The 15,255-nt window shown below is 37.8% G+C and overlaps 1 protein-coding gene across 19 annotated transcripts in view; it reads right to left on the bottom strand.

Moving 5' to 3' along the window:
* Window positions 1-15,255, bottom strand: part of DLGAP2 (DLG associated protein 2) — a 468,772-nt gene that overhangs the window by 296,977 nt on the left and 156,540 nt on the right. For 2 of the 19 annotated variants that reach the window (XM_065056021.1, XM_065056024.1), the window contains exon 1: window positions 12,325-14,380. The exons of 15 other annotated variants lie outside the window; for them this stretch is intronic. In XM_065056021.1, the coding sequence (XP_064912093.1) occupies window positions 12,325-12,382 (58 nt within the window). In that variant the 5' untranslated portion in view covers window positions 12,383-14,380. Of the gene's footprint in view, window positions 1-12,324; window positions 14,381-15,255 lie in introns of those variants that run through there. 2 more of the 19 variants (XM_021293529.2, XM_065056020.1) reach the window with 2 other exon arrangements.

The raw sequence follows: 15,255 nt of genomic DNA, 5'->3' as shown, positions 1-15,255 counted from the left end.
CAATGCAAGAAAAATAATCATTTGAGAAAAAAATCTTTAGGTGACATGCCACTTCTTAGCAACTTACGAGATTTCTACCGAAATTATATATCTCCTAAACTGACCTATAGAGAGAATCATACAATCAGGGAACCATTTAGGTTGGAAAAGGTCTTTAAGATCATTGAGTTCAACCACCAAACCATGTCCCTAAGTGCCACATCTACATGTCTTTTAAACCCCTCCAGGGATGGTGACTTAACCACTTCCCTGGGCAGCCTGTTCCAATGCCTGACAACCCTTTCCATGAAGAGGTTTTTCCTAATATCCAATCTGAACCTTCCCTGGCACAACTTGAGGCCATTTCCTCTTGTCCTATCAGTTGTTACCTGGGAAAAGAGACCAACACATATGCTCTTTCATCAAGAAAAAAAAAAGATAAGACAGAGTCATGTTGCAATATTTTAGTGAGCCCTTCAGCTGGAAACATTGCTTATGTTTTAAATAATGTCAGAATAAGTCTACAGTTCTAAAGTAACAAGTAACTGGGACTTGTAGCTAATTTAGATTTGTATTAATTGTGCTTCCTACGTAATCTAAGTATAACTTGTTTCTGTGCACAACACTAACTGTACTTCAGCAGAATTCTCATTGATTTAAGTGGGAAGGAAAAAAGATCTATACTTTGCTGAAGTTACAGGACTCAGCTTACTGATAATGATTTTGTTCTCAGTTTAGGAGACAAACTGGTTATTTGTCTACTGAGAAAGTTCTGCAAGACAACAATATCCACTTGTCACCAAAATATTAATTAAGCTTCTAGTATCTAACTGTGCTCCCACAACATAATCGATGAATTATTTCCCAGTGCTTCACAGTGTGGGTGATTTACAGCCTTCTAAAGTCTTTCTTACTTTTCTTTGACTTAAAATTCACACATATCATGATAGATCCAGTTGCCATTAGGAACCTAAACATTTCTCCAATATTTAGAAAAAAATAACCCATCTCTACAGACATGATTGGTTTGGAGGTCTTTAGAATAATATTCTATTTTATCTCCTAAGAAGACAGGTATTTTTTTCTTACAATTTTCTTCCCTTTAAGATGAACATAAATGCAAGTTTGTTTCTGTTTCCAAGCTGTACAGGATATCTCTACCACTTACCCCTTTTCACTCTGCCATACAATGCCCATATTGGTCGTAAACTGCCTTCACATAAATATGAAAGACTATTCCTATCTTTTCACTCTTTCCACTTCCCATTTTGCCTTATTTTTTCTTACACTCTATAATCTACTATTATTAATTTGTTAGTCTGGTAATAGCCTTGATGATGCACCATTAATAAACAGTTAATATATCTAACTTCATGTATGTATATTGCATATCATTCCAAAGCAAGTACTTAAGTTGATAATCTACTAATAAATGCAATTCAAGTATTAAATTGCAGTTATGCCTATGGCAAAAAAAAAAAAAAAAAGAATATAACAAACACAACCCTCCCATTTGAAAAGAAAAAAACAAACAAAAAAAACAGTATTTTTTTAAGTTCCCCAAGTCTCCTTGTTTTTTTTAGAACATCATAAAGTTAATTTTATTTAGCATTTTTGTAGTTTTCTGATCATTAGCATTTGCAATTTTCTTCTTTATTTTAGACTCATCTCTTGTAGTCTCTGAAATTTGCTATTTTCCTTCTGTGTTTCTGTCATTATAGTACATGACTGTGATTTGCTTACTAATGCTTTCCAATTAGCAAAGCATTTACTGAGCTTTCACAGTCAATATTCTGTGATGGCGGAACCAGCTCCTGGAAAACTAAAAAGTTGATACTACCATTGTTCAAATAAGTCATGAAACAGGGTAAAATATATAATCACCAGCTAGCTTAACATTTTCTAATACATATTGAAAACAATTTTGTTGCAACTGGCAAGGGAGCACTAAGCAATGCTTTATTTCAGCCAATATGAATGTATAATAGGAATGTCTTGCATAACCAAGTTGATAGAACTCTGAAGATAATGCTGCTGTGATAGATAAGAGTGTGACATGGCCAGTATGCATTTTTCAAGAAGCATTTGATAAAGCTACATGTCAAAGATAATTGGTTGTTGTAAAGAAACCTGACACAGAATAGAACAAATCTAGAGAACTGGAAAGTGCATATTGCCATTAATACATAAAAATTTTTGTCTTTGTAACTATAAACCATAAGACGAACATAAAGCTATTAGTAGCATTAGTAGCACAGACACCACACTGGATACATGAGAACAAACCAGCACCAACCCATGTAGGTGAGTACAATGATATTCTGCTGCACTGAAAGATACAGGTACGTATTTGCTAAAATTTTAATCACAAAAGGCATCCTTTCCTGGACAACTGTGATTAAAATGAATCAATCTTTTGAACTTCATACCAGTACTGCAGAGAAAAATAATGTGTATGGAGGTGTAACAATGAAATTATACCTCCATTTCTTTTAATTGGAGGTAAGAGTTCACTTGTCTACTGATATTTTTTATTTGCTCTTTTTTTGTTTGCTTGCCCCTTTTTGGATAAGAAGATCTAAGAATAATTTAAGATTATGAAGAAGCCATGCTTAGCAGTGAAATGTATAATCTCTATATAAAATTACAGAAGTCTTTAAATGCCTTTGCATAAACTACATCATGAAAACGTACCAGGGTGATAACTCCTGCAGTGCGGTGAAATAGATTGGTTGGTTTAGGTGTTCTCTGAGTTGTGAATGATGAGATTCACTACTGGTCTATCTCCCATGAAATCAAGTCCCCCTAATCTCTGAGGCTTCGCCACTGGTCAGCTCATATCTTCATATTCTCAGCATACACTTGCCTTCAAGACTGATGAGTCTATCGTTTTTTCAGAGCAAATGTATGCAGGGTCAGTTCAGTATTCAGGCAGTGTCATCGACATTTTGTAATTATTGCTTGAATTGTTACACTGCTGTTTAGAAATGATAGCTAATAAAAATGTCATTTATTCATAAACATCAGAAAACCTAAACATAGCCGTTGAGCTTTTCATGAATACTGAAAAGTTAATAGTTATTCTTCATTGAAACTCATGACAAGTTTTTATATCTACCCTCTGAAATTGTTCCATAATGAGCTCTCAATAATGACAGACTCCACTGATTTACTGTCTTGAATACCATTGACTGACTGAACCCATGATGCCGAAGCAATTGTTTTCCCAGTAGCATCCATGCTTATGCAGCATATGCAGTAATACATCTTTGAATTCTGAATTCTTTTGCCTACTTTCCATATGTCTAGATTTTTACATGAAATCTGGAAGCATTGAACCTAAGTGCTTATTTTGTCTACTGATCTTATTAATCAGCCCACTACTACATGCTTGCAATCTCTTTTGGATCTACTTGGATTATGTCTGCAATAGACATCTTCTTTATTTGGTATTCTAGTCAAATACTGATAAGATTGGAAGGAAAGATGAGGAATGTCAGGATTAAAAGTTGCTTACTAACCATCATGTTCCAGTGGTCTTCTACTGCAATTTTTGCACCCATTTAGAGAAAAAATACTGAAGAGTAGACCAGCAAGGACATGCCTAAACTGTTGAGAGAGCATGAAAACAATGAACTCTTCATTGTAGCTTTGTTTAAATGTGTACTTCATACAGTTTTGCCAGCTTTGACATGTTACGCTGTTCTTTCAAATTTCTGTCACATGGCTATATTGGGGCTCTCACATTTAGCAAAATATGCTAAAAACATTGGGAAACAAACAAAAAACCAAAATCCCCACACAAAACAAACACTGAACCACAAACATGTTCAAGCTGCCCACTAACACAGATATTTCCTACTCTTTTTTTCTTCTATGGCTAGAATGAGGCCTTCTTCTGTTTCCACAGACACTTTCATCTAGCCAAAGTCCATCTATAAATGAAGTGGTGGGACACGTTCACCTGAGAGAATGTTAGCTTTGCAGCTCAGGAAAAAAAATAAAGATAATAATGGATGGCGGGGGGGGAAGCAAAATGTTTTTTACTATTACAGACTTAAAACACAGTTATAACAAATTAAAAAGACCTGTCTATTTGTGACAAGCATAACTAAAAAATCATGTACTCTTCAGAAAATCAGGAAAGGAATAGGGTCTTATTTTTTAGTTAATCCCCTTAAACCACCTACTTTAACCAAGTTCTAAAGTTTTGGTAAGATGCAAGTTACTCCAGAATGAACAAGAGAAATTACAGTCTACAAAAATGAGCCTTATTATGATATGCCAGTCCTTGCCATCAAGCCCTTGGGTCTTCAGCATGGGGTTTAGCACTTATTTTGACAAGAGAACATTTAACTTCCAGGCCTTTTGTATTTAATTGCATTCATAGTTGGAGTCCATGCTTCCATATGAGTATGCAATAGCTTATAGGATGTAGCCATCATAAACTCTAGCTCAGCAATTCCATATGTCAGAAAGACTCACAAAAACTATGTTGCAATACAAAGACATGCAATTCAAAGTTATATTTTAGCAGATGTATTCATAGAATTCATTTCTGGTAATTTGATCAAATCCAATTATTTTAGATACTTGGCTTTGTAAAACAGCTCAAAATACATTTTGCTGCCATTTAGAAGCATGGATATATATCAATATAGATTTATGTCAGGAAACGAGCTTTTCAGAATGAAGGTGAATGAGTCAGAATACATGTGACATTAATACATGTACACCTGCAAACACAACTACATAAAAATATCCAAAAAATTCCTTATGATTTCATTTGTATTATTCAAATAATTTATCAGTCAAACAAAGATACACATGAAAAGCACTTCTATTATACTCACAGGCAGTAGCACAGTGACAGAAAAATTATATTCAGGAAAACAGGATGAACACAATTATAGAGCATAACTTGTGCAGTGAAAGACATAAATTCAAGATCAGAGAAGACTCATATCCCTAAAAATCAAGTTAAAACAATACTTGTAGAGAGGAAGAGGGTGCCTCGTTTTCCCTTCCTTGTTTTATAAAGTATTAATAGCTATTAGAGAAAAAAGAAACATTATCATTTGTGGTAGTAGTCATATTTCAACGACAGACAAATCTTAAAGCCTTAAACAATTTTAGTTTCCAGAGTTTTCTGCCTAATAGCCTTACACACCTTTGCCACCCTAGATTGCTGTTAAACAGAGCAGAATCCTGGCTTTCCTTACATGTGAGATCAGGACATTGCTAACATTCAGTGGGATTACAACTACATGAACAGGGTTTTTTATGGTTAGAATTGCACAACTTAACGCCATCTCTCCATTCAGAAAGTTTCATAGAGTGATATGAGCATTTCTGCTATTGACATTATCAAGAATTTTGGTTCCTTATAGGATTTTGGATTCTTACAGTAATTTGGTTCTTTCTAACCTTGAGCATTTCCATAAGATGGAAGCTGGAAGTATTCTCTCCCTCTCCAGCCACTGCAGAAATTCAGAGGTAAACCTCTCGCACAGGCAGTAAAGCTCGACAACAGAAACTAGGTATTATCTTTGCCACTTTAAGCAAAACTCTGGAAGTTACTTGGAATAAATATTGGCTATTCCCTACCTACATCCCATTGTGTGAGCATGGGTTTATCTTAAATTCTTCTTCAAATAATAAGAAATTATTAATCTATTGAACAAAGGAGTTTCATACAGACAGCAATCATACCCACTTATATAGACACACTTTTATAGTCACAGATCACTGGGTTATGGTATAATGGCTGCAAGCCATCCACAAATGTGAAGTGTTATTCAGCACTACTCTGATGAAAACACTGGCAGCTGCTAAAATGCTCACAGCAATGAAAGAAACCATGCTGGATATTTATCCCTCGCACTATGTATAGCCCTGTAGAATGACCTAAGCTTGTGAATTACACCAACAAAAACTCTTGGCTGTTCATAACAGATGATGGAGAAAGAGGTTACTGTCAAGGATAATAAAAGTGATTCTGAATAGACTTCCCCAGTAAAACATGTATTATGCATGCGCACCAGAGGACAGTCAAAATCTTCACTCATTTATAGGCATTAATACTGTGTAAATAATGCACTGTGGTTGCCTTCATGCTTTGCTCTAAGTAACAGTGTGGATCATGATGGGGATGTACCTCCTGGGTACTGAGCCACATCTGAAGGCTTCTGCCCTAGAACTTCATCTTCCATACTTACTTCTAAGATGGAATAAGCACTTAACCCTCTTGCTGTAAGATATATTCGTGAGCAAAGCATGGTGATAAAGGCAATTGCTACCACTCTAACAAAGCTACTGGGACAATCCAGCTCCTAAATTACCCTGAAACAAAGGAGAAAGACTGCTGCAGTCCAAAATTACACACTACCTGATTTTTGGTCATGCGAATTAGTTGGTTTAGAATGGCACTGAATTCAATCAAGTGACCTGGATCCATTGAACTTCTTCAGAGAGCACTTTGAAACTGCAGGATTTATTTGACATCTCTTTGCAATGGCACAGAGAGTTAAGCAAATCACCAACTTCAGATTTTTCCTCACACATACTTTCTAATAATTCCAGTCTGCTCCTTTGTTTGTTGTTTGTTGTTTTTGTTTGCTTGTTTGTTCTAGAGACTATTGATCCAGATTTGAAGAATAATGACAATTATGATAATTTTATTTCTTATATGTTCCTCTGCTTGTTTCATAAGTAATACGGTTTTCTACAGTTTACAAATTAATAACTGCCCCTCTCTTGTGCTCTTCTCAGGCATATCAAGTGACAGGACAAGTGGCAATGCGCACAAATTGAAATACAGGAAATTCCACTTAAAAATTAGAAAAAAATATATCACTGTGAGGCTGATGAAACACTGGAGTATGTTGCCCAGAGAGGTGGAATTCGCAGCCTTGGAGATACACAAAAGCCAACTGACATGGACATTGTCATGGGCAACCCACTCAGGACCCTCTCCAGGGATGTCTTCCAAACACAACTGTTTCTGTGATTCCATGAAATAATTCCACTTTAAAGCATCCGCTGGACAGGCACTCCCAGAATAAAAGCTCAAATCTTGATTGTGTTCCCAGAAGAGAACTGAACAGATAGGAGCTCAAAGACACCTTTGACACTGGAGGTCAGTACAGTATTGCTTCCCTGATAGCCTTAGACTTTATGCCAAAATTGGTGCTAATCTTGCATTTGCAAAGCAGATTCTGGGACAAATATTGGCATGGAAAAAACCTTTTCCAGTCTAGGTGATTTCTTTAAATAAATATGGTAATAATATAGCAAGCTTATATCCGCTACCTACTTTGTTTCAAAGATGGTTATTAACTGAAGATTCAGTCCACCTCCTTTTCTTGGCTAAGCCTTCTCTTACTGAATGCCAATCTGGACTGAGGTAATTGGCCAGTGTTTGAAATAACCCAGTTTTGTACATGGAGTTTAGAGGTCACTGCATGGTCAGAAAGGTATTTCAGTACTGCTTTATTATTCCATTTATAGAAGCCTAAAATAATAGTGCATAAGCTGATTTTCCATCAAACTATTTTTCTCCAGCTTCACTGCGTGGTTTATGTTTGCAGAAGCAGTTTGCAGTTTCTTCTGGCCTACCTAAGCATGCCTAGCTACAGTGAAGGGAAAGGAAACTACCCCAAAAGTCAAGTCCTTCCTCATTGCAGACAATCAATATTGCTTCACTGATTCAAACCAAGAGCAGGTTCCTTCTTCTGTCCATGCATCCTTCTTCTATCCAAGCAAAGATGTCATAAGAGAATTAAGAAGCAGAACTTCTTTCAGATCCATCCTTTCCTTGCCCATGAGTTAAGCTTACAGTGCCAACCGCTTTTCTGCCCATGAATAGCTCATGAGAGCTCACGAGAGCACTGGATGTGAGGAAGACACACATCTTGAATGACCATAAAAGTCAGGATAGATATTTGTCACTAGTCATTTCATAATGATAGGTCAGCTACCGTGTCCAAACCACAAAAAAATAAGAGTACATTTTTCAAAAGTCTGGAAGTCAGTGTATATCTAAACATTTAACTCCTCTTGGATACATGAAAGCTACTATTTAAAACACTTGTTATTTCATCTGCTGAGAAATTTGGTGAAGCTTGTCTCAAATTTTGTGCTAAATCTTCCTTGACTTTGGAAACATTTATTCTGTAAAAATAAAAACTATTAGTAGCCCTCTAAGAGGGAATAAGCACTTCTCAGTATTTCCTGCTTCCCCTTCTACTCTAACTCTGCATGTTTATAAGTAAAAAGAAACAGTCCCATAGCTGGGAAGCAAAGCAGACCCAGCAGCGGAACACGTGCCTGAGCACTGCCAGAACAAGGAGCCATATGTGAGATCTGCATTGGACGATGCCTCTGAATGTGCAAGGATGAGAAAAAAAATCCCGTGAAGACTGGATACTTCTAATACACTTTGTTAAACAGTAGTATTTAAATTATGTCTTCAGACATGAAAATGAACAGGCTAAAGGGACCTGCTTTTATTTCTGCGTGTGTTCATAGCAGTGATGAAAAGCAAGGGGATTAAGTTCACACTGGGAACACTGTGGGTTTCTAACAGCTGCTGGGACCACAGAGCCGCACTCAGACAGTGTCTGTGCCCAGAGAGGCACTGCTGGGGCAAGGGGAAGGGCTGCCCCAGGAGAGGGAGGCATTCCCCACTGGGATATAAATTATTATGGAGGAGATGATCTTTCTGTTTTGTTTTGTTTTGTTTTTTTGGCTGGAGCACCTCAAGGAAAAAGATAGCAAGAAATGATGCATTGCTTTCTCCAATCTACTCAGCATTTAAACCTTTCCACCTTAGGTGAAGTGTTATCCGCTATGCCTCCTGCATGGCAGAGGTGGGGAGCAAATACTGCAGCCATCCTTTGCCAGTCTGGGTCACTAACAGGAAAATAATTTGCTTTTAGTACTTCTCTCCGCCATTCTGCACATTTATTTGTTTTCTAACCCTAGTGACCATTGAAGAATACTGACCGCATGGAAAGTGAGAAAATTAGGCATCTAGGAATGCTTAATGAAAGGGACAGGTCACACATAGTAAGAGGGAGAAGGTGTACTGCTGGAATGACCTGAGAGAAGGGAATTTGGCAAAAATAGAAATAATGCAGTGAGAAAGACTTTAGTATTTCCAGTTACCAGCAGAACTGTTGGCAAAACTCATATCCAAGGGTCCTTAAATTGCTGACAATGTTTTGTTCTCTTTCAATCTTATCCAACTGCAGCTGGGTGAACACTGCAGTGAAGGAAGCGTTGAAGCATTACTAAGACTTGCCCTGTGTAAGTCAGAAAGGTTTTGCCTCTCTAGAGAGGGCAGTCAGAAGTTATAGCAAGGCTCACAGTGACACAGGATAGAGGAGTGCATTTGTTGTTTGTTACTCCAGTTTGCTGTTAGTTGCCTAGATTCACTCTGTCCTCAAAGCGGTAGCATAAGAGGCAGCCTTTCTTCCTGAAGTGCTGCCTTTCATGGCTTTAACGCCAGCCTGAATTTCTTCATGGCACTGTACGTCTCACATCTGTTGTGAAGCTGACGCAACATACCTGGTTAATGATACATTAATACCAACACCCCAGCCTGGATGGGTTGCTGCTAGTTTCCAAGTAAATGGTTCGTTTTCACATATGGAGTTTTCAGCAATCTGGATCGTGCTCCTATTCTGTTGCATTAGTAATGAGTAAAAGCATCTGATTTTAAGGAAATGCCTAAACCAGGTAATTTTCTATATTTCTTATATAAAATCTCTTTTAAACTTTTTTTTTTTTTTTTTTTTGCTTCTAGTCCCATACTAAACTGCATCAACTTAAAAGGGATCCCTAACTGTTCAAAACTTCCACAGAAGGGAAAGAGCAAGAACACATGCCAAGTACTGGGAGGAATATCATTATGATTAATTCCTTGGCTGGATAATTTTGTCTGGTGATGGAGTTGTGATTAAATAGCCATATTAATTATTTATTTAAGACTGTTTAAAATATAGGTCATGGTTTCCAAATGTCTGAGGAAAATGCTTTCCATTAATCTATACAGAACAAAATAAAGACTGCTAGAGGCATCATCTATCTAGTCTGTCCTTACACGTAATTTCCACCTTGCCCTTTATTACTGTTGTGTCACCTCAAGGCTGAAAATTGCACAGGTGCTTTGGGATGTCTGTCCTTCTGGATGTCTGAAAAAATTCTGACATCAGCGTATCTGACTAATGCAGCAGCAGCCCCGCAGCCTTTGAGGGTCCGCAACTGCAGCTGCTGCCGGCCTGGCTCCCTTCTCACTCCCCTCACCCTTCGGCTGCCAGCCAGCTCTCCCTGCCTTCTCCTCACGGCTCTTGGTGCTCAGCCATCACCATCTTCTAGCTCTCTTCAATACTACGGTCACATCCTCTACACAATTCTGGTTACCTCTCTCCCAAGTCTCCTCTCCTACAAAAGATAAACAATGGTGCTACTTCACATCTAGCTTCACGCACAATTCAGAACATTTCTGCAAGTGGTGCCCAGCTCTGTTCTCCAGCAGACAGGACTAGTCCTGGTCCTATGGAATCTGGCAGGATTTTCCGTTTTAATTCAGTGGCTTTAAAGCCAGTTGAAGCAGAATTAGGCCATTTGATACTAAATTCTTAGGATGTGCCTGAATAAAAATAGTACAAATACTGTGGAATTCAAGCTCTTCATCCATAATATATTCATCTTGAAGTGCACAGCTGCCATGCATATATTTATGTAACTGCTATCTGTAGAAATATTTAAGCATTCTGTTCAACTCTGAAAAAAAAATGTTTAGGAAAGTTAAGAATGGCTAAATGGTGAGAGCGAGCAAGGGGAGATCGTCATTAGACATGTGTCTTCATAAAGCAGCAAACCACTAACAGTTTCATCTGAATCGCTGAAGAAATATAGAACAGCTAGAAAATCTACAGAGAGGGACAAGGATGACCAGACATATGGAACAGAGGAAATCTAAGCAGACCACAACTTTACAGCTTATAATTAGACAGCTTAAGGTAGCAATGACAAGCATCTCTGTGAGGTATACTATTCACAGTAAAAACACTTGAGTCAATCCTTAAAATCCTCAGACAGGAGGCTTAAAACAAAGACAATGTAATTAATTTATAGAACCCATTTCCATAACATGTTTTTTGAAATCAATAATTTAAACAGGTTAAAAAACAAGACTGGATAAATTCATGAACAGTTGAGACATCGGAAGCTTTTAACCACAGTGCGATCTCCAGTCTGAGAGGACCAGCCACAGAAGCGGGATAAGGATCAGAGAGGAAGGCAGCAGCACCCCCTACGAGTCCTCTCTCCTGCATTGCTGTTCTTCACCACCAGCTACTGAGAACTCTGGTCTCTCCCATTACGGCAGCTGTCGCACATTTGCCCTGCCCTGTTCCCAGCCTTCAAAGACAAAAATGCTGCAAGTAACCTGTTCTATATATGTAGTAAGTACTGCAGGCTGCAGGAACATCTCCGCCTCCCCGCTCTGCCCAGCTGATATGGCCATGCAGAACCTCCTTACACATGCCTCTACTTTTTCCAGATTTCTGTTCCCTTCCTTTCTAAACTCATCTGTGACAAGTCTTTAGTCTCGCATGGTCTTACAACACAAGCACAGTCACATTAATCAGCAACATTTTTATTCTGTTGCATCTCTGGCAGGCTCCTGGCAGTAGAGCAACAAACATCCCAGTAATAAATGAGCTTTCAAATGCACCAGACTTTACAATTCAGCTGCTGGCATGTGGTCTCTGATCAAAACTTAACTTACACAAGCCCCGTATAGGCAGCACACCAAGTAGCAATAACAGCAACAACACTAATAAACAATGTAAGGCACTGCTCTGACCTCAAGAACACAAGCCAACCATCTTCCTAACTATACCAAAATCTATTACTTCAGAGGCTCTTTTTCTAAGCTACACCAATACTCTACTGAATTACAGTGAGGTAGGTAACTACAAGCATGATACCCATTTAATCTCCACAAACAATTAACTTGCACAGCTGAGCTCTACCACAAAATACCCTGCCTGCTGCCATGGGATGTTGCTTAACTTCATGTAGGTCATCGCTGAGGTAATAGACAGTTTTAACCAGCAACAGCAGAAAAGTAGTAAAATCCCATCACAACACATCCTTTGATAGGTTTTAATAAAAATACAGATCAAGTTTATAGCAGAAGAAACTGAAAAATAAAAGCAATTATTACCTCACTTTAATGTGTTTTAAATGTTTTCAAAGAACACAGAACTTTACTGCTAAATATACCCCAACAAAACATACATTCAATGTAAAAAAAAAATGCCTTAAACTTACCTCTTAGTTTACACTGATTTAATATATTTTTTCTTCTACTTTTCAACTTTCCTTGCATCTTGGGAATATAGTGGTTTTCTCCACCCGCTTCCTTCCTCTCACCTCCTCCCCCTCCAATCTGGCCTCCTTTCCTTCCTTGGAGGTTTTTAAGCTTTAATTTGAGAGTGTAAAGCTGAAAAATATTTGATACAATTTTTTTTTTTAATTAGAGAATTGAGCTCCTCACCATGGTTGAAGCATTTCTGGGAACAGCACCAAAAAGCTGGAAGCTACTGCACCGAGTAGCCACAGCATCTCCCTTAAAATCATCACTCATTTATTTTTCCCAGACAACTAGTGTTTCAGCATTTTACTTACAGACATGACTGCAGTTTAGGAGACGAAGGCTAGAAATGAGTCCGAGTCTCTTTGTTCAATTTTGGAACGTGAAACCTAGATTCCCAAATTCCAGCGTGGGCCCATCTCCAGCTGGAACAGGAACAAGACTCACCAAGTGGGATTTGACAATGTATGAGCTGAGGCTCATTTTCAATGAGCTCAGAAGGGTATTGATGATTATATGTTCTAACTGGAGGAGGTAGTTGTCAGTCTGCCTGCAGCGAGCATGTCACCACAGCGGGGAAGGGGAAATATTTTAGAGTTTGTGTGGGATTGTGCTTGCTGAATGGAGTACTTGGGAAGTCTCCTATCCTATAATTTGGACATTGTTGGGGAAAGGGAGGGGAAAGAAAAAAAAAAAAAGGTCAGATCTAACAATTTAGGGCCTCTGCAATGCACGTTCACACTGAGGGGTGTTGAAGAGACTCAGCATTTCCATATGCTAGTGAGAAACAGCCTACAGTCTATTTTAGGTCTACATTAGTTGACTACAGCCTCTACGTCTTTATTTTTTCATGCTTGACGTAATACAGTAAGAGTTTGCTTTCACCTAATAAAGAACATTTTCCTGATATGATATCAAATTTGTGGTAATGCTAAATAAGTCATCTTTTCTCTAAATGCTTACAGATGTTTCAGGCATGTGGACAGGCATGAGGAAGAAATTTTGTACAATGAGGGTGGTGATACACTGGCACAGGTTGCCCAGAGAGGAGGCAGATGCCCCATCCCTGGAGACATTCAAGGCCAGGCTGGACGGGGCTCTGAGCAGCCTGATCTAGTTGAGATGTCCCTGCTCATTGCAGGGGGGTAGGACTAGGTGACTTTCGAAAGTCCCTTCCAAACCAAACTATTCTATGATTCTATTCATATAGTAGACTTCCTCTCCATTCCTTGTTTGCTCAGTCATTACATTTCAGTCTTTCCTCTTAAATCAGTCTACTTAACCACTGACTTATTTGCCGTTGCTTGAACAACAGCAAATTGCTCCTGCAATCCACCCTATTTTTGTGAAGCTCAGCAATTACTTGTCTGCTCTTTTACACAATCTATCTACACATTCTCCCAAAGACAGTATTTCCCTTTTTGGTATCACACTGATCACAAACTGGACTTTTCTGAAGCAGAAAAAAAAATATTTTATTGTAATTTAGTTTGGCTGTTTCTGTATATTTAATATGTATTAGCCATACAAAATCAGTTCTGAACTAATTTATCCCAGATGCACCAGCTTCTCTTTTTTCTCAATCTGAATATGATACATTGATAACTCCTCTTGCTCATGTTTCTAATCTGTAAGTATATTCTATTTTCTGTTTCCTGCTGTTTACATCATCTGCTGACTTCATTAACATGCTGTTCACTTGCTTTCTTTAATACTATTAATGAAACTGTTAAATAAGGCTGAAACAGAGACAAATCATTATAGTAGTACATTGGACATGAGTAATGTGTCATCAGTCAGGTTTTCCGCAGTAAGGCCTAAAAGCCTGTTTATCAAAATCATTCCTTTTAATTGGTTTCAATAAGTTATTATTTGTAGAATTGACTGATGCTTAATTGTTGCATTACCACAAAGCTGTTTGAGAAACCTTGGCATAGAAAAGCTGACTGCTTATATATGTGTTTTTGTTTAAACCAAACCTATGGGAAAGTTTGGATTTGCTTCAGAATGGGTTTTAAACTATTTACTTGAGTTCTCCTTTCTATTTACCTCTTCATACTCACTATTTCATACCACAGTTTACTCTTACAGATTTAAGGTATTTGAATTAACTCCATGCAATTGATAAAACAATTAAGTTGCTTAAAAGCTGTGTAGAAGGGTACCTGATAACAAACATATAAGATTAAATAGAAGATAATATAATTTATTTAAATAGACACACATAGTGTGAATATATATGAATGTACAACAGACATAAACAGTTCCAAATGCATTTCCAGGATAACTAAGGGAGGCATGAGAGGTGTGTGTCTCTGTTGAACATCAAAAACAGATAAACACAGAGAAGGAACAGACAGATTTTACCTAATAGTTACTAATGACCTGCAAACAGACTAACTGAGAATAAATTAGGCTAGAAATGAGAAGGTATATAACAACCATCAGGACTGTGAGGCTTCAGATAAGTCTTGCAGTACTTGTAACCAAGGCAACGAAACTAATGTCTTTTAATACAAAGCTGGCTTGGTTCACAGGAGGGGCTGTCGAGTGGCTGCTTGAAAAGGCAGCGTATCCAGCCCTGTTTTCAGATGTGCCCGTCCCCATCTTCCTCCCAGCTCTACAAGCACAACACTGAATATCAACGAATCTTAAACCCTAACTTTGTATTTGAAACTACTGACTGTTCTCAAGCATGTTTTCTTCATGCTGAAAGCCTGGAATTAATAGCGATCGTTTTGATGTACCTAAATTGCCTCATGAAATCTAAACAAAATAAAATTAAATTATTATGCGTTATTACTAAGTAGACACTAGTAGCTAAAATTTTAAATGCCAAAATTCCGGCCTCTAAAACAGTAATTATAAGTAAATACACAAGGGGGAAA

Source organism: Columba livia, chromosome 3, assembly GCF_036013475.1.
Source record: "Columba livia isolate bColLiv1 breed racing homer chromosome 3, bColLiv1.pat.W.v2, whole genome shotgun sequence".
NCBI classification, from domain to species: domain Eukaryota; kingdom Metazoa; phylum Chordata; class Aves; order Columbiformes; family Columbidae; genus Columba; species Columba livia.
The sequence above is the reverse complement of the archived record's forward strand: the minus strand, read 5'-3'. Positions and strand labels throughout refer to the sequence as shown.